The 19,198-nt window shown below is 35.1% G+C and overlaps 1 protein-coding gene across 2 annotated transcripts in view; it reads right to left on the bottom strand.

The window, feature by feature from the left end:
* IPO11 (importin 11) overlaps positions 1-19,198 on the bottom strand; it is a 230,997-nt gene that overhangs the window by 125,814 nt on the left and 85,985 nt on the right. For both annotated transcript variants that reach the window (XM_069096384.1, XM_069096383.1), the window contains 4 exons: positions 13,796-13,829; positions 13,264-13,304; positions 10,860-10,976; positions 9,644-9,757 (listed from right to left, as the gene is read on the bottom strand). In XM_069096384.1, coding sequence (XP_068952485.1) covers positions 9,644-9,757; positions 10,860-10,976; positions 13,264-13,304; positions 13,796-13,829 — 306 coding nt within the window. The remainder of the gene's footprint in view (positions 1-9,643; positions 9,758-10,859; positions 10,977-13,263; positions 13,305-13,795; positions 13,830-19,198) is intronic.

Raw genomic sequence — 19,198 nt, 5'->3', positions numbered from 1 at the left:
ATAGATAGATAGATAGATAGATAGATAGATAGATAGATAGATAGATATCCTGGTATCTTTATTTTTCTGTCCTATTTTCCACAGTTGAAGAAGAAAAAAGAGCACAAAGATTCAGTCTGAAGGAAGAGAAAGTAAGAACCTAAAGAAAAGGATTCAAGCAAAACAAATTGGTGAAAACAATTAAAAATTGTGTGAGAAAAGGAAAAGGAAGCAGGACTGGCTATAAAGTTGTTTAGACAAATGAAAGGAAGTTGAGAATAACTCTCAAGCTGATAAGAAGTGATTAAAGTCATAAAGACCCTACAGAGCAGATGACTTGCTACTCAAGTTTAAAAACAAATAAGGTCTGCAGGGATTTGAACTGAGCATGTGAGGTTTGCATTTATGGCACAACCAAGTGACTACTACCTATGTTCCAAATTATAGAATGGTCTCCCTCTGAAGAGGAGATGAAGAGAGGAATAGCTCTCCAAGACCCAAGATGTCTATTACCAGCAAGTAGTTCCTTTAAAATAAAATGGAAAAGGAGCATAATTTGGGGGGGGGGGGGGGAATCAAAGAAGAATGGGGGATGGAATCTGAAGTGGCAGACAAACTTGACCTCTGTCAGAAAGTAAAAGAATGCCACCAGAGAGCTTACAGGAAAGTAACATACAATCAGATCCTTCAAGTTAAACAGAAAAAAGAAATATGGCTAAAAAAAAGAACTGTGCAATTGTTTCTCAAGAAGAGGAAGTGGCAAGTTCTGAAAAAGAAACAGTAGTTTGTCCTCCAAGGATAGTAGTAAATTAGAGACATGTAAGCTTTCAGGTATGAATAGAAATTCAATTAAGTGAACATTAATATGTGTCTACTATCTGCCACACTCTGTGCTTAGTACTAGGGGTACAAAGTCTCTACCCCTCAGAGAGTTTACAATTTAAGGGAGAAGACAATCAATAAAAGGAAGCTGAAAGGCAAGGGGGAATGGGGCTGGGGGGCGGGGGAGAGTGAGGAGGGGAAAAGAAGGAGGCATCATCTTCCTCGGAGGCAAAACCAAGCAAAGCCAAGCAAAGCCATGAAGGAAAATGGAGTTGTAATTGGTAACTACCTTCTCAGAGTTACTAAGGTGCTATTTGTCAGTCTGATAACAATAAGGCCCGATACCTTCATAAGACATGCATACAAGACATAATAGAGAATCTCCCATAACTTATTAATATGAATGAATGCTACTGACTTCTGATATAAGCACAAATGATGCTGCTAGAAGGAAATTAGAAATAGGGAATATGACATGTTGGGCAAGAAGTAAAAAACCGCAAGAACACAGGTTATTTCCCTATGAAAGCAAGGAATGCAAAAGGGAAAAACTGTTCTGAGATAAGAGCAGCTAACTAAAAAGACTGTGTTGGGAAATAGAATTTATATTTCTAAGACCAGGTATTTAAAACACTGAAAAGCATATTTCTGACCAGCTCACATAACCAAGGATAGTAAAGATGTGCTTGCCTAAAGTCTTTGAGTTCAAATCAAAAGGACTTTCATATAAAAGGAACAGAGGAGAGAAAAAATTCCCTATGTATATCTACCAAGCAAGATACCATGATACAATGAAAAGAAAAATAGCACCTAGAGGTTCTCAGGAGGCAAAATTCGAAGAAAGGAGCCAGTAGTAAAGTCTATGTTTCCTTTACCCGTTACTTTGGTGTATTTGAAATGAGAGAACAAAAATGGTTTAACAAGAAGCTGATATTTAAGGTGGCAGTAAGACAGTAAATAGCTGTTCTTGAGAAATCCAAGTCATCACAGACGAATTACATGCTTGACTACTTAAAAGAAGTGACTTGTGTGCCTACCATCGGTGATTTCTGAAAGATCATAGAGAACATGAGATGCACTTCTCCAAGAATGTAGAATAACAATAATATTAATAACAAAAATTATTATTGCTACAGCTAACATTTAAATAGCAACTATTATGTGCCAAGCACTATGCTAAATGTTTTACAATTATTATCTCATTTGATCCTGGGGAGTAAGTGCTATTATTAGCTCAATTTTGCAGCTGAGGAAACTAAGGCAGCAGAGATTAAGTGACTGTACTGGGGTCACACAACTAATAAGTATCTGAGGACAAATCTGAAACTCATGTATTCCTGATGCCGAGTCCAATACTCTACCCACTGTGAGAAAGTCAAAAATGTCAATTTTCAAAAAGGAGGAGCAAAAGCTTCTGCAAATTAAAATCATTTGACTTCGATTCCTAGCAAATTTCTAGAACGGTTCATTAGAGATGGAACACCCAGAAAAGAAAGAATTGACTAGAAAGGATCAGGATGACTTCAACTAGAATCAGCTATGCTATATTTGTAATTATTTCCCTTTTTCTGACAGGGTTAGTAATCAATCAGTAAGTATTAATTAAGTACCTACTAGTGCCAAGAACTGTGCTTAAGTGCTAAGGAAATAAATACAAAACACAAAACAAGACCTACACTCAATGAGCTTCCCTTTAAAAGGGAAAACAAGCATATATAAAAATAAATGTAACAATTGAACAAATACATATGTGCTTATATACATATATGTGTACACACATATACACAAAAGTAGATAAATACAAGACAGTTTTCAAGATCAGAGGAATGCCAAAGATGGCATTTCTCAGATTTCATTTAACAAAGCATTAAATAATATCTCATGATAGTCTTTGTGGACAAGTTGGAGAAATGAGAGCTAAATCACACTACAGAACTACATGCATCTGGAAATTATCTGAATATCCATACTCAAAAGTTCTCCAGCAAAATGCAGTGGAGATGTTACTTGGATAAAGGCAAAGACTGCATGCTTATCAAATCTGCAAAGGACATAAAGTTGGAAGGGGTAGCTAACACATTGGATGGCAGAGTCACAATCCAAAAAGACAAGCTAAAGCAGTGGGTTTAAACCACTAAATTGAAACACAGTATGGAAAAATGTCAAGTCTTAACAGTTGGTTTAAAAAACTCAGTTTCACAAGTACAGAAAGAATGATTGGAGAAGTTTGTCTGGAAAAGCTCTAGGGGTTTGAGTGAACAGCAAGCTCAATATTATTCTGCAGTGTGCTATGGCAGCCCAAAATCTAATACAACCTTGGTCTGCATTTACAGAAGCACAGTTTCCAGGAACAAGGAGGTGATGGTCCCACTGTACTCTACCAAGATCAGACCATACCTAATGATTGTGTTCAGTTCTTAGCACCAAAATTTATGAAAGATATTGATCAGCTAGCAAATATCCAATAAACAACAGCCAGGACTGAGAAAAGTTCTTGAATCCATAGCAAATGAGAATCAACTGATGACACTTGTTATGTTTAACCTGGAGAAAAGAGGACAGAGGGTGGCTAGGTGGCACAGTGGATAGAGCACCAGCCCTGGAGTCGGGAGGACCTGAGTTCAAATCCAGCCTCAGACACTTAACACAAAAACTAGCTATGTGACCTTGGGCAAGTCACTTAATCCCAATTGCCCTACCATCCTCCCTCCAAAAAGAAAAAAAAAAAAAAAAAAAAGCGGACAAGGGTAGAGGCATGACAATTTTTTTCAAGTATCTGAAGGGCTCCAATATGGTAGAAGAATTAGACTTTTTCTGTTTGGTCCCACAGAGAAGAATCAGTAGCACTGTATGGAAGTTACAAAAAAGGCATATGTAAATTTGACATTAGGGAGAATTTCCAAACAATTAAACCTATCGAAAAGTTGAACAGGCTACCTCAAGAGCTGGTAAACTCTCCACAGAAATCTTCAGGTAGAGATTAGATGACCATTTGTTAGGTATATTAGGACTAGATGGGGGATAGAACCCTTGAAACTCTAAAATTAAGTAATTTCTGTTAAACAACTCTCTCCCACACTCAAATAAAAAATGACCTAATTACCAAATGAAAAATACATTTTGTTGATGTTGTCTAGTTGAATTCAGTCTTTTCCAATCCTCTCAGATTAACCCTCCATTGTCACAAAAATTTAAAAAATTTAAAAATCAAGCAATGAAATATAAACAAACTAGCCTTCTTAGATACTCAGTATCTCATCTTGGTGCCTTTGCATAGGCTCTCCCTCCACTAATTACTTCTTCTATATGTTCACATTTTCTATACTCTATACCTCAAAACTATCCTCTGCATTCAATTATTCTGTGTCTCAGCTACAAGGTGGCTTTATCTTTTACCTTCCACTTGGGTCCATCATAAGCAACTCCTTGCATGTCATTCTAGAGTTTTCCCCATGGGATCATACTACTTATCACTTGCTCCTCTTTAATCTTTCACTGTTTGCCAGATTCTATCCTCCTATTCAGGTATCGCCTTTTTTTTTTTTAATTCTCTTGATTCTGCCATTCCCTCAAGCGAGAGTATGAACCTCTTATTCCCATTACAAATAACCTCAAATATGGAACTGCTTGTACTCCCCTCACCACCAATTCAATATTCACTCCTTAACTTTTCTTTAAATGTTATTTTGATAACTTTTTCTCTAAACTGTATTAGCATTTCAAAATCCTCCCCCTCTCTCACAAAAGAACTCACCTTTATAACAAAAACAAATCCTCAACTCATTTAACATTTATTTTAAAACTCTATAATCCACATTATGCTCACATTTCTAACTCCTCTAAGATCAGAACTCCTAGAATGCAATGGCCCTTCTCAGTTCCCCTTGACCATCTTATAGTATGACACTGATTTCCATTTCCTCCTGAAAACTGGAACTGTTCTGTATTGGTCTGCCTGATAACTCATTCAAAATCTCCTTTGATTTCAAAAATTCATAAATTTTTGAAAAATGATTCAAAAGCTCATAATCTTTGCTTGTTGTTCCTTCTGCTTCATCTTCCTCTGCATTTTCTCCCTTGGTGATCTCATCTGATGACAGAGGTAAATTTATCAGCTCCATGCAGATGACTTCTAAATTCACATATCCCAATATAGTATCTCTCTCCACTACTCATCAGGTCTAATTTGTTTATTTGCCATCTCTACACATAAGATTCCCAGATCTACAGATGTGACAACATCACCAATTGTCTACTGGACATTTCTAACTGGACATCCCATAGGTACAAGAGTTTAACACAGCGCCCAGCTTATAAATGTTGATTGTTTGATAGATATTACAAAGTCAGCCTATCCAAAACAGTACTCAATATTTCTGCCAAATCTATTGCTCTTCCAAACTTCCCTATTACTGTCAAGGACACTACCATGTTTTCAGGTTGAAAACTTCTGTATCAGTCTTATTATCTCTTTACTCTCATACTACATAACCAATCAGCTGTGAAATCTTATCATTTCCATCTTCACAACTCTTGTATCTATCCCCATCTCATTACTTATACAACCACTACATTAACTTGGGCCTTCATTATTCCTCATCTGCAATACTGCAATAGCTTCCTAATTGATCTTCCTGGATCCACTATTCTTTCCATTTCATCTTTCACATTACTTTTGCCAAAGTAATTTCCCCTAAAACTCAGATCTTCCCAGGTAAGTCCCTTCATCAAAAACTACAATGGTTCCCTATTACCTCTACAATCAAATATACTCCTCTATTTGGCATTTAAATCCCTTCACAACCTGGATCCATTTACCTAGAAAAGTAAAAAATCTTTTTACGTATTATTTCCCTTAATGTAGCCTATAATCCAGCCAGATTGTCTTTCTTTCTGTTCCACAGACTATACTCAATGTCTCCGGTTTGTGCCTTTCTGATGGCTGTCCCTTATGCAGAGAATATAATCCTCCCCTCCCATCTGACACACCTGCCTTGTGTAGTCCCTTGATTTCTTCTACTGTTGTCTGGTTTAGCTCCCCACCAGCTGACAGTGCTTGCCACATAACAAATATCTCTTTTTTTGTTGTTATTTTCACTCAATTACAGACAAAATATAAGCTGCTTGATGGCAGATACTGTTTCAGCTGCACCTCCATATTCCCAGGACCTGGTTAATAGAAGGAGCTTGATAAATGGTGGATTGCTGGACAACTCCACCTGAACATCCTATCAGCATCACAGACTTAACACATGCAATAAAAATTTCATCATTTTCTTCCCAATAAAAACTAGACCTGCCTCAAAAGTTTACAATTTCTGTCTCGGTCTATAATTAAGTAAGAGAAATAAAGTGAATTTTATTTTGCAAAACTTTGAAGTTCCTCCCTGGGTACAAAACCATTTTGTTAATATCGCTATTTTCTTGATGCACAATCAGTATTGCTGGGAATCATGGAACATGGAACATCATCATCTCTTAGGAAACAAAACTATTGTGAAGAGCTACATAATGGAGTGATATATCTAGGATGTTGTTTTTGTTCATGATCAAACAAGAAATAGAAAGATTTATACAAGGTAAAATTCACCATTTGGATTACCTAAAAAAACTTTCTGACAAAACCAATACATCTAATTTTATTTTATTTCTTTTTTTTAAAAGCAATTGGGGTTAAGTAACTTGCTCAAGGTTACACAGCCAGTTATTTCTGGGTGTGGTGCTGAGTATCTAAGCCCGGATTTGATCCCCAGGTCATCCCGACACTGGAGCCGGTGCTCTTACTCGCTGAGCCACCTGGCTGCCCCAATGAATCTAATTTTAGAAGTGAATAAGTTAAACGGGGGAAAAAAAAATATCTTTGCACCAAGTTTTTCTAACAAAGGTCTTATTTCTAAGATATATAGGGAACTGAATCAAATTTATATGAATAAGAGCCATTCAATTTACAAATGGACAAAGGTAGTTTTCAAACAAAGAAATCCAAGTTATTAATAGCTATATTAAAAATGCTCTAAATCACCAATAATTAGAGAAATGCAAATTAAAACAAATGAGGCACCTTATACCCATCAGACTGGTAAAGTTGACAAAAATGGAAAATGTTGGAGGGGCTGTGGAAAAGCAGATACATTAATGAAATCCTGCTGGAGCTGTGAATCACTTCAGTCATTCTAGAAAGCAATTTGAAACCTTGTCCAAAAAGCAATTAAAACTGTGAATACCTTTTGATAAACCTCTGTTTGCTCTGTTCTTCAAAGACATCAAAGACAGAAGGACTCATATGTACAAAAATTACTTACAGAAGCTTTTTATTACAGTGAAGAATCGGAAATTGAGGGGCTGCCTATCAATTGGGGAATGGATGAGCAAACTGTGGTACATGAATGTGATGGGTTATCACCAGGCTGTAAGAAATACTAAAGGGAAAGTTTCAGAGAAACCTTGGAAGACTTATGTGAATGTATGCAAAATGAAGCAGAACCAGAACAATGAATAAAAAAGACAAACAACTTTGAAAGACTTAAGAACTCTAATCAAAATAATGAAAAACCACAATTCTAGAGGATTCATTATGAAACAAGCTACACAGCTCCTGACAGAGGTGAAAAACTCGAAGTGTAGATTGAGACTTTTTTTTAAGACATGGTCAATAGGATTTTTTGCTTAACTATATATACATGTGTGTAACAGGTGCTGTTTTTCTTGATTTCTCAAGGCATTGTAGAGGTGAGGAAGAAGTTAGTAGAGAGAGACCAGACTTGAAAACAAAAAAAATTAATTTTTAAAAATTAAAGTTATATAATGACAAATTTAGATTACTGACTAGAATAGAGATATGATTCCTTTATGAAAGGAAGTTTTTCATCTGTAGCTAAGTAGGGTAGCAATATATCATTTTAATATAAATAATGAATGATGAAAACTCAACAGAAAAAAAAAGTAAAAGTCTATACTGAGAAACTATTTCAGTTTGCTGAAAAACCTTTTTTAATTACTCAAAAGATAATGGTGGGGGAGGCTAGGTGGCACAGTGACTAGAGCACTGGCCCTGGAGTCAGGAGGACCTGAGTTCAAATCTAGCCTCAGACACTTAACACAAAAACTAGCCATGTGACCTTGGGCAAGTTACCCCAACTGCCCTCCAAAAAAGCAAAAAAAAAAAAAAAAAAGATAATGGTGGAGAAGGATTTAATAAATGGAGGTTAGGAATGGCTATAACAATTCCTTCTTTTTCCTCATGCTATACAAGTAAAAGAAATAGGCTCTTAGCAATATGATAAATGAAAAGAGCAATGGACCTGTATTAAGAATACATCAGTTTCACTCTTACCTCCACTATTTCCTAGGTATGTGACTCAAGGTGAATAACATCATTTCTTTCAATTGCAATTTCTTTATCTGTAAAAAGGGGAGAACAAGCTCCCTCTTGATTCTTACAATAATAAAATCATAAGAAATGCTCTGAAAATATTGAAATGCTATAAAAATGTGTGCTTTATTTTTTTTCAAAAAGCAGTTCACACCAAGATGGGATATGGATATGTGAGGTAGAAAGGACCACAGAGGTTATCATTTACATCCCAGTGTTCTGATACATTCCAGCTGTGTAACCATGAGCAAGCAACATAAATCTTTATGACCCTCAGTTTCATGGGGACAATATTTGTACCATCTATCACAAAAGGTTTATACGTATGGGTTATGATTTATTTGTTCATTCAACAAGCATAAAGAGTGTAAAAACACAACAAAAGGATTAAAGGTAGGATAAGGATTTTCCCCAGCTTAATACCAGTCTTCTTCCTTGGTATTCTCCTCCTTCCACCTTTGGGAACACACCAATTACTTACCTTAAGATTCTATCTTTAATATGCATAAACCCTGGCAACAATTAGAAACTTCCTCTCCTCCCAGAGACCAAGACCTAGGCTAGAGCATTTCTAAAAGACCATTCTCCTGTCTGGTCTTCAGACCATAAGAAAGTACTAAGGAATGCTCAAAGATAAAGATATTTGTCCTACACTAAATAAATAGCAACCTAGAAAGATCTGGGATGAAACGAAATTTGATAACGTCACCTTATATCATTCTGGTTCTCCTACCTCTATGAACATTACTTTTACCTCCTTTTAGTCCTTTCGTCTCCTGGCCCCTAAATAGACTGTACACTCTTGCTCTATCTCCCTCTGTTTGTGTGTGTGTGTATATGTATGTATGTATGTACAAGATAAAATATATGTATATGTATACACAAACATATATACATATACATACTAATATTGTTTGTATTTATTCTCTTTCCATTCATTCAGTAAATCCCGTCATAAATATTATCTATTTCACAGTTTCAGCTCTTACCATTACGAAGACACTTTTCTGTCTTTGATATTTCTCCAAATCCACCACAGTATGTCTAAATCTAAATTCATCATCTTCCCCTCCACATTCTCCAAAATCACTATTCTGAACTGGAAATTTTTACAATGATTCTTAGTCACAAAGGTATGACAGATACCTTAGCCATCTTTGTTTCCTCCTTCCCGCAAAAACAATAAGTGAGGTTAGCTAAAATGTTTAAATGTAAGTAGAAAAGTGATATTTGTATATTGGATAGGAGAAGGAAAAGAATGAGTTTGAATAGAAAGCTACTATGATGAATCTGAGTAAAAGTGCAAACCAATGAAATTCAATTCCTGTGGCCACAGTTTCCTGTTACTTAGTGACTTCATGCCTCAAGTCAGAAGCATCTGATGAAGTATATATATATAAGCCCTTCGGAACAACAATGACATGAAATTCTATCAAGAGAAAAAGGGAAAGAGAAGTATGAGTCATTTACCTGAACAAGATGAATAAGAGTAGTGAGAATGGCACATCTGAGCATATTATGTTCTTCACTCTGCTTCCAAAGTAGAGGCAAATACTGAACCAAACATCCTACATAAGGGCGTATCTACATTAAAAAAAAAAATGCAGAGTAAAAGGGGCCAACTTTTAAAATAAAGAGCAAGATATACAAATGGCTATTGTTTTAGTTATCATTAATTTCTATCATGCTATAGACATCTGCTCTAAAAGAGCTTACATTTAAGGATAAAGTTACTCTTACATGCTATAAAGGACTAAAAGACATGGTTGCAAACATCTAAAACAGTTGAAAAGAACTTTCAACTTTGATAAAATAATGAAAGCTATTAAACCCAAATCGACAAACTATATTTATTTTTTTGCCCTTATAAATTAAGCTTCATTAGTGGAATACATTCTACATTAAAGAAAAAGCATTTTTTGTTATGTAATTTTAATGGGAAAAATTGTAGCCATACTATTAAAAGAGACATTAAAGAAAACACACACACACACACACACACACACACACACACACACACACCAATGTATTCTGATTTGTTGACAAAACTGTCTGATGACTCTGGGCAACTTCCTCTCTTTAGAAAGAAGATTATTTAAAACTCCTGTGGTTTACATCTAATAAGAAAATCCACAAATGCATTGGATATGTTTGCTCTCCCCTGAATATGGGCTATCTTCCCCAACCTTAACAATTCTAACATACCAACACCCAGAAAGGTTCAAGGCAATGCATTTCACATCAAATAAAGAAGTATTTCTTATGTGCCTACTACATAAACAGCATCACTCTAGGTATCAGAAATACAATGTTAAAAATTGGCACAATCCCTATTGTGCCTAAGAGTCTGGAATCCTAGGGGAAAGATACAGTATTTATACAAATATGTATAACACAAGGCTAAAAATGCTAAGGGCATTCTACTTCATATTTACTAGCCATAAAATACTAATATTCAATAGAAGTACTGGGTATTATTTTCTGAATTAAATGTGCTTTACATGGGTAGTAATAAACATACAAAATTCAAAAGTCCCTATGCAACTATCTAACTTCCAAATTAAGAGAGCCTACATAAATAAGGTTTAAGTGTAAAAGAAGTTGGAATGACATTGTTATTCACAGCATCTAAATTTGTCTCTTCTCCATTCCATAATACTGCTAAAATGTATACAATAACAATTACCTGCATATTAACTCTTTCAATCACACAAGATAGGACATGTAAAACATGCATCTTTGTGTCACATTCTGTAACTTGCTGAAGTAGTTGAAAAAGCAGCATGAACATGGTTTCCAAATACTATAGGTAGAAAAAGAAAAGGGGAAAAGTTAAAAAAAAAAGACTTGGATATAAACCTGAAATATACATGTGTATACATGTATATGTGTATACATATGTGCATATGTATACACACAGTTACATATATGTGAAGGTGTATATGCACACATATATTCAAGCAGATTAAAATGCTAACTATTGGTCCATAACAAATTCCACTATGAAAATGAATTTCACAAATATTGCATATGTACAATTTAAAACTGATCATTTTAAAAATACTAACTCATTGTTATTAGCACTTAAAAGCGTCTTTAAGGAGCGTTCTGTTCCTCCCAAAAGAAAATAATTTCCATGGGAGAAAAGGGATAACCATTCCTAATTTAAGATGGATAAACAAGTTAATGAGATCTCATACAGATATATTCACACAAAAATGTGTATCCATGCAAGCATACACTGCCAACAACAAAATCTTTATTTCTCAGGTTCAATAAGGAATAGCCTACCAATGATAGATGAGCATCAGGCATCTAGTATGGTCCAAAATGAATAATAATAGCTAAAAACTAGCCTTTCGTTTGGTATATGTTTCATATATGTCAATTTAGTCCTAAATAGAGGTTATTATTCTTCTCATTTTACAGATGAAGAAATTGTCAATACATAGTTTTGAGGAAAATTTATTCAAATTTAAATTATAGATCCAATGTCTAGTTTATAAATCAAGTCCTAAAATTTCAAAGCATATATAAAGAATGGCACATATTTTTCAGAGCATTTTAGTATTTTGCAGGAATTTTATGAACTTTCTCACAAAGGATCTAAAGTGATTAACAAATCTCTCATTAAGAATTTAAACATAATTGTTAAGAAAAAAGTATCATGGGATCGAATCCGGACTGAGACACTTAGCATCCACCCAGAAACACCTGGCCGTGTAACCTTGAGCAAGTTACTTAACCCCAATTGCTTAGGGGCAGCCAGGTGGCTCAGCAAGTAAGAGCACCGGCCCCAGTGTCGGGATGACCTGCGGGATCGAATCCAGGCTCAGATACTTAGCACCATACCCAGAAATAACTGGCCGTGTAACCTTGAGCAAGTTACTTAACCCCAATTGCTTTAAAAAAAAAGAAAGTATCATTATCCCTGGTTAATACATGATAAAGGATCAGAACAAATGTTTACAAATATTATTCCATTAAATAATTTTTAGTATTTTAATCCCATTGCCAAAGTACCATTTTTGTACCTATGAGCTACAAAGTGATGCCACACATTATCCTTACAACTTTAATTGTGGAGAGAAAGAAAGATATTAAATATTAAGTTTTCAAAGAAAGAGGTTTAATATCTCAGTATCATTAACTTTACCAATGTGAAACATGTTCAGACATGAATGTACTTATGACTAATTTTTGTACATTCATTTATTTCTTTAATCTCTGCCTCTATATTTACATAGCCTGCAATAGGTACCCAATTTGGTGCTTTGAAAAATAGCATACTTACACTGACAAAGCAAGATTGGTCTAAGTATGTATGTAAAGTAAATTCTATACACAAAGAGCAGAATTCAAAAAAGTGCAGCAAAGCTCTAATATGTACCATTTTTACCATCAAACCCACTGCACTTTAGCACCTTTTAACAATAAATATAAAATGTAAGAGAATTCAGTGACTACCTGGTCCAAGTCATACTGGAAAGATATCTAGTTACCTTGGGTAGATCAATCAACCCAAACTCCTCACTTTCTAAGTAAGGAAACCAAGACCCAGAGGGAAAAAAAGTTATTTACTCAAGATCACCTGGGATATAAGTGGTAAAATCAGAACAAAAACTTTTAACTACAAACCCTAACTTGAAGAGAACACTATTCTGTAAGTTCTACCTCTAGGCATGCCCATATTAGCATGTTTTGTTGTATATTTTTTAAGTGTATAAACACTTTTTTTTTCCATCTAGTCATCTTATGATGAAACAGCAAACATATCCCATTACCTTAAGCAGAAATATTAAAAAAATATATATTCTGGTAAGGGTGAAAAAGAAGAGATTTACAATTATTTGTACCAATCATTAATAACAGCTGATTAAACAGCTTTAAATAAACTGCAAAATATAAAAAGAGGTGGCTAGAAAATAAATTGATTAAATCAATGACTAAAAAAAGCATTCAGAGGAATACTCTAACCTTTGAGAAAACACATGACATTTACATGCAGATTATGCTTTTTAATGTTTCTGGTTCTGCCCAAAAACAGCTGTAGGTTGAATGTGCCACAGTAGATAAATGAATAATCTTACCGGCAGAAACTGATCTGTTCTAAACTCAAAATCATCAACAGGTGAACAGGAGTTAAGGAAGATTGAAGTCAATATACTAGAATGACCAAAAATATCTACAAAGTAGAGTTAACACAATAAGCATGCAATAACATCACAAAAACTGTCTATATAAATAATCGGTGGTAAAAAATATTTGAAGAATAATTTGTTGTAAAATATAGAAAGGTGATAAAGAAATTAATATTTTAAGGGAATTCAAAGCTCTTTACAAGTTAGTTCTAAGTCTACCTTTCTAGACTAATTACATTTTACTCTTCTTCTACTTAAAGTCAAATAAGCCTACTTACTATTTCCTGTATAGAATGCTACATGTTTCTTCTTTAAGCCTATGCACAGGGGAGGGAGAATTCACCAAAGTATAAAGCTATTAAGCTTAATATTGCACTTAGGTTTTGGGAACACTGTATTTGTATTGCTTACATTTACCACACTGTCTTGAACAGTACAAAACACTTATTAAATCCTTGGAGATTATCACAATAAAGGATATTTAACTTGAGAGTTGTAGCTGTTTCAATACGGACCTGAAAAAAAAACATTGTAAAATTCAGACGATTATAGAATATGTAGGTAGGTGTATTATGGGTGTAATATGTATATTAAATACACAAATATATATGAATGTTAAGGTATGAATGAAGGAAAACATTTAGAAATTAATCTGCAGATGAAACACTAGTTACTTACAGATGTTAATATTAAAGTAGCACAGCATATACATTCACTACTGAAAATAAAATTTTAAAATCAAAGTTTTATGAGATTTGCTTTACATAAGTAATGATAAGAATTGATAAGAAATGATAAGAAAATTTGTTTACTGCATGTACATTTCTAAGACTAAAACAGTAATGACAAGAAGTATAAAAACTGTAAGAACTCACATTTACACAGTGCTTTAGGGACAGAGACAAGACCTGAGACCACACTGATAGAGGGAACAGACAGATGGAGAAAACTCCTCCCACAAATGCAGGGCAGTACTTTCTCTGTAAATGATAGTCTTAGAATTGCCTAGAGCAGCATTTCTTAAACTTTTTGGTCTTAGGAACCCTTTACATCCTTAAAAATTACTGAGGATCCCAGAGAGCTTTTTTTTGTATTTAGTAGTGTTCTACAGTTATTCTTAACTATAATTTGAGGTGTGAGGATTTACACCTCAAATGGTACAATATCAAGGCTCAATCTATTCTCTGGTTTATTATTAGAAAGTGATAGAGAAAATGTTAATGTAGATTAACCCTTAAAAGTGTGTCCTTGCATAAAATTATTGCCCCCCCCACAGCCAGTTGTTAAATATTTAGTAGCAAACACCTATCATATTTACCATATTAGAACTTAAAATGGATCATTTTTTAAAATATGTATTAATTCATTTTAAAATAAATATGATGCATGCTAACAATGCCTACTTTTTGATGAAAAATAACTATTTTCCAAAACAAAAAATAATTAGTAGAGTGGCATATTTTTGCAAATCTCTATAATATTTGGCTTAACTGAACACAGGTGAATCTGCTCCTGCACTCAATCTGTTGTATTGTGTTGTTTTAGAAGAAGTATACAAAGAAAATCAGGCTTACAGACATGTAGTTGGAAAGAGGAGGAATATTTTAACACACAAATAACATCTTATAATTATTTTGAAAACAGTTTTAATCTCACAAACTCCCAAGTGTTTGCAGAATACACTGTGAGAGCCACTGGCCTAGAGCAGGTTAAGTACCTGGCCAGGGTCACGAAACCTATTGTCAAAGATCAGACTTGAACTTGGTATTTCTAGTTCTGAGGCTAGCTCTATAACCATTATATAATATAAACATTGTATCAGAGTGCTTCAAGGCTTACTAAATGCTTTCCTCATACCAACTTATTACGAAAGGTAAATCTATTATTATCACTAATGAGAATGAGTACAGATGGATTAACAAAAATGGAATGAAGTGTTATAAAATTTTAAATTACAAAACACTTGATATATATTTTTTATTTCTTCAATAAATCAACATTTATTAATCACTTTATATTATGCCAGGCACTGTGTTTCTTAGTAAATACATTCTTACAAAAAAAGAACTGATTACACTTTCCATCCTCAAATCAAGTTATCTTAGAAAACAGATACACTGGGAAAGACAGATTATATATGGGTCCTCCAATTAAATTATCAATGTAACATCTATTTTTTTTTTCTTATTCTGACCCTCTGTGGTCATTAGTATGGCAAACTCCAGAGGAGGGAAATTCCTATGTCCTTTCATATTGTTGCAATTTACAGTCTTAGAGGGCTTTCCATGTCAATTCTTTCATCGATTAAATAAATTGAAATTTTTCTTTTTTTTTTGAGGGGGGAAGGTAAACCAGTTAGTTGGGGTTAAAAGACTTGCCCAAGGTCACACAGCTATTAAGTGTTAAGTGTCTGAGGCCAAATTTGAACTCAGATCCTCCTGACTCCAGGGCCAGTGCTCTATTCACTGTACCACCTAGCTGCCCTTCCTACTCTATTTTTCAAGTACACTTAATTGTTAGTAAGTTTTTCCTTATGTGAAATCTAAATCTACTTCTCTACAACTTCTACCCATTAATTGTTCAGTCAGCCAAAAAATATTTATTAAGTACTTAATGCAGCAGATGCTGTGCTAAGCACTTGAAAAAACAAAGTCAAAAATAGTATCTAAGGGGCAGCTAGATGGCGCAGTGAATTACATCACTGGCCCTGGAGTCATGAGGACCTGAGTTCAAATCAGGCCTCAGACATTTAACACAAAAGCTAGCCATGTGACTTTGGGCAAGTCACTTAACCCCAATTGCCCTCCAAAAAGCAAAAAAAAAAAAAAAAAGTATATGACAAAAGGTGCTCATATTCTAATGGGAGACATTTAAATAACCAAGTACATATGAGTTAGGTTGCTACTTAAAGGTGAAGCCTGCAGCAAATAGAGGGTATCTGGAAAGGTCTCCTACAGGGGAGATTTGAGTATTGAAGGAAATCAGAGAAACCACTAGGACCATGCAGAACAACACATATATTAAATTCTACAAATCAACAGCAAAATGTAAACCACAAACATGTATGGTCTATAAAGAGTAAAATGTTAAAATGCTATCAACTGTTCCATGAAAATGGAAAAAAAAAAATCACTGGTGTCAACATACACCCAACATACTCTAAGAGAGGTAGAACTTCTCTATTACAGACACTACTCATGTATACCCACATAGCAACCCCTGAATGTTTTCTCAACTTGTGCAATTCTTTTCTATATTAACCCATGAGTAAATAATAAAAGATCTATCCTGAAGCTAGGGACCACACTTAATTCTTTTATTATTTAAAGGTTGGTCAACAAATATTTATTAATGCCCCTAAATGTATGAATCATTCATAAGTTCTCCCTTAGATAGTCAAAAACGTTAACTGGGGAAGCTGGTTGTAACATGCATCCAAAGGCAGCAGGAAGCAGCATTTTATGGTCATTTGGTCATCTCCTAATATATAGCATTCTGTTATTATCCTTTATTAAAAAACACTCTGAATATAAATGTAATTTATATAACAGCAGCTACTGTAGATGAGGAGGAAAGAAAATCCTACTTAGTGTTTGGCAAGATTCTCTGAGTTAGGTCAAGCTATACTTTAACATTCAGTGACTTCAATGCAAAAGTGGGCATTCGGTAGATAGCAAAAAAAAAAAAGTTATAAATATGGCTTAGGAATAACAAGTAAGAAATGCCAAAGGCTTACAGAAAAAAAAACACACACACACATTCTTATACATATGCTAATATATACATATGTGTATATTATATGTATATATATACACACATACATAAAAATATCTGTGTGTATCTTTCAAGCCAAGACAGCAGGAATACTTCTATCAAGAGAGAATAAGGAGGAAACAGACCTGAAAAGCCCCCAAAAAGAAAAATAATAATGTTTTAAAAATCTGGGAAATGACTGGTTACCTATTCATAAATCATTTCCAAAACACCTGTCAGTATACAGTCAGGAAAGTCTTTGTTTTAATTTGATATTGATTTTGATCATTACTCAAAATCAATACCAAATTAGAAGAATAAAAATGAATATGATATGCAATTAGAACTCAAACTTGACCTATGAAAAGTGTCTGCCAACACTGAAAAAAGGAAAATGAAACAAAGTTATCACCATTTCCTAAGGAAGTTTAATCAATGAAAATAAATCACCACAAAAGAAAGTGAAAAGGCCAGATACCACCCTAAAAAGCAAACACTGAAATCTCTTCCCCAAAAAGATGGATATGGTATCCAAAGCCCACACTAGTTTAGAACAAAAACATGTTTACAAAAAAGTAGTTGATGGAAGATTATGAGTTATATGGAACAGCAAACAACAAGCAGCAGTGGAAAAGAGAAAAAATAAAAGTTTACAACATTTTTATAAATGCTTATGTGTGCCTGGCATTGAGTTCTGTGGTGAGACAGAAAAACAAGCATATAAGAAAATCCTTGCCTTCAGAGAGCTTATATTCTAACGGGGAGATAACACATAAAGAGGAGCTAGAGTTGGCAGGGTTAAGTTGGAAAGATAACAAGTATGTGGTCTGGGAAAAGGCTGGTGATGGTTTCGTGACCTGCATCTGAGCAAGACAAAATGAAAGCTCACTAATTACGGATCAACTTCTCAAGAACAGAATCCAAAGTTTGCTAAGAGGTCCAAGGCAGATTATCCTGAAGCTATTTATACATGAAACTAAACAGAACAACACACAATCAGAAAGCAGAAAAGATGTGTATAGAATAAATAATAATGAAGAAGATAGTGGAGTAGAAGCAGGACCTCCACGGCTCCAGCTTCCACCTTCCCCAATCCATGTAAAAGGGGACTCTGAACAAACTTTGGAGCTGCAGAACCCACAAAATGACACAGAGAAGCTAACCTCCCACTGAAGACAGCCCAGAAGGCGGGCAAGAATGAGGCAGCACAGCTGGGAGCCGCACCCAGGCCCTTGTGAGTCAAGGTCCAGGCCCTTGTGAGCCTGAGGTTTTAGCCCCAGGGTGTGTATGACCAAACGCTGGCTGGAGGGACTCCAGATCACCAGCAGCTGTGGCCATTTCCAGATTTATATACACACAGATGCGAAGGACAAAGTGAGAGGTCAGTGCAGTATGGACTTTGGGACCAGTAGTTGGGAGAGCGTGGGCTTTTGCCCCCAGGGCGAGAAGCAGCTTAGACACCTTGGCTCAGCCTGCGCCCACATTGCAGCTTCAGCTCCTGGCCTGCAGACTATAAGGGAACCAAGCAACTAGTTTGAGGGGTAACCGCTCTTGCTTTAACCTCCTTGGAGCTGGATTGCGGTCCAGGGTGGAGGTCCTGGAGTGTGTGACAAGCCTGCCAGAGCGTGTGGAGGCCTCAGAGAGGGCAACCAACTAATACTTCCAGCAGCTGAGAAAACCCAGCGTTTGGGACCGAAGTCCTCCCTAGCATCATCCCCCCTCTCATCCCCTTCCCCCCTACTCTCCTGGAGGGTGAGATACCCTATTTAGTGTGTATGTCATTCCCTCCCCCAGCCAAATTCAATGGGAATAAGGTTGACCCATTCCCTTTTGCCTTCCTATTCTTCCCCTCCATTGTAATCATTTTCCCTTGCCTCTTCTATATGAGATAGAGTAAACTATCTCCTCTCATTATAGTCCTATCTCACCTCTTAATTTCACCTTTTAAGTATCATCCCTTCCTATTAAGTTGGTCCTGTGCCCTCTATCTATGTATACCTGTAATCATATATATCCACATTCACATATGTATTCATACACCCGTATACCCTCCGATATAGACACACACACACACACATAAATAAATATATATATATATATATATATATATATATATATATATATATATATA

Source organism: Petaurus breviceps, unplaced genomic scaffold (assembly GCF_028583685.1).
Source record: "Petaurus breviceps papuanus isolate PSGF00001 unplaced genomic scaffold, PetGlider_PUasm1.0 229, whole genome shotgun sequence".
Classification (NCBI taxonomy): Eukaryota; Metazoa; Chordata; class Mammalia; order Diprotodontia; family Petauridae; genus Petaurus; species Petaurus breviceps.
This window is presented reverse-complemented; position numbering and strand designations above follow the sequence as displayed.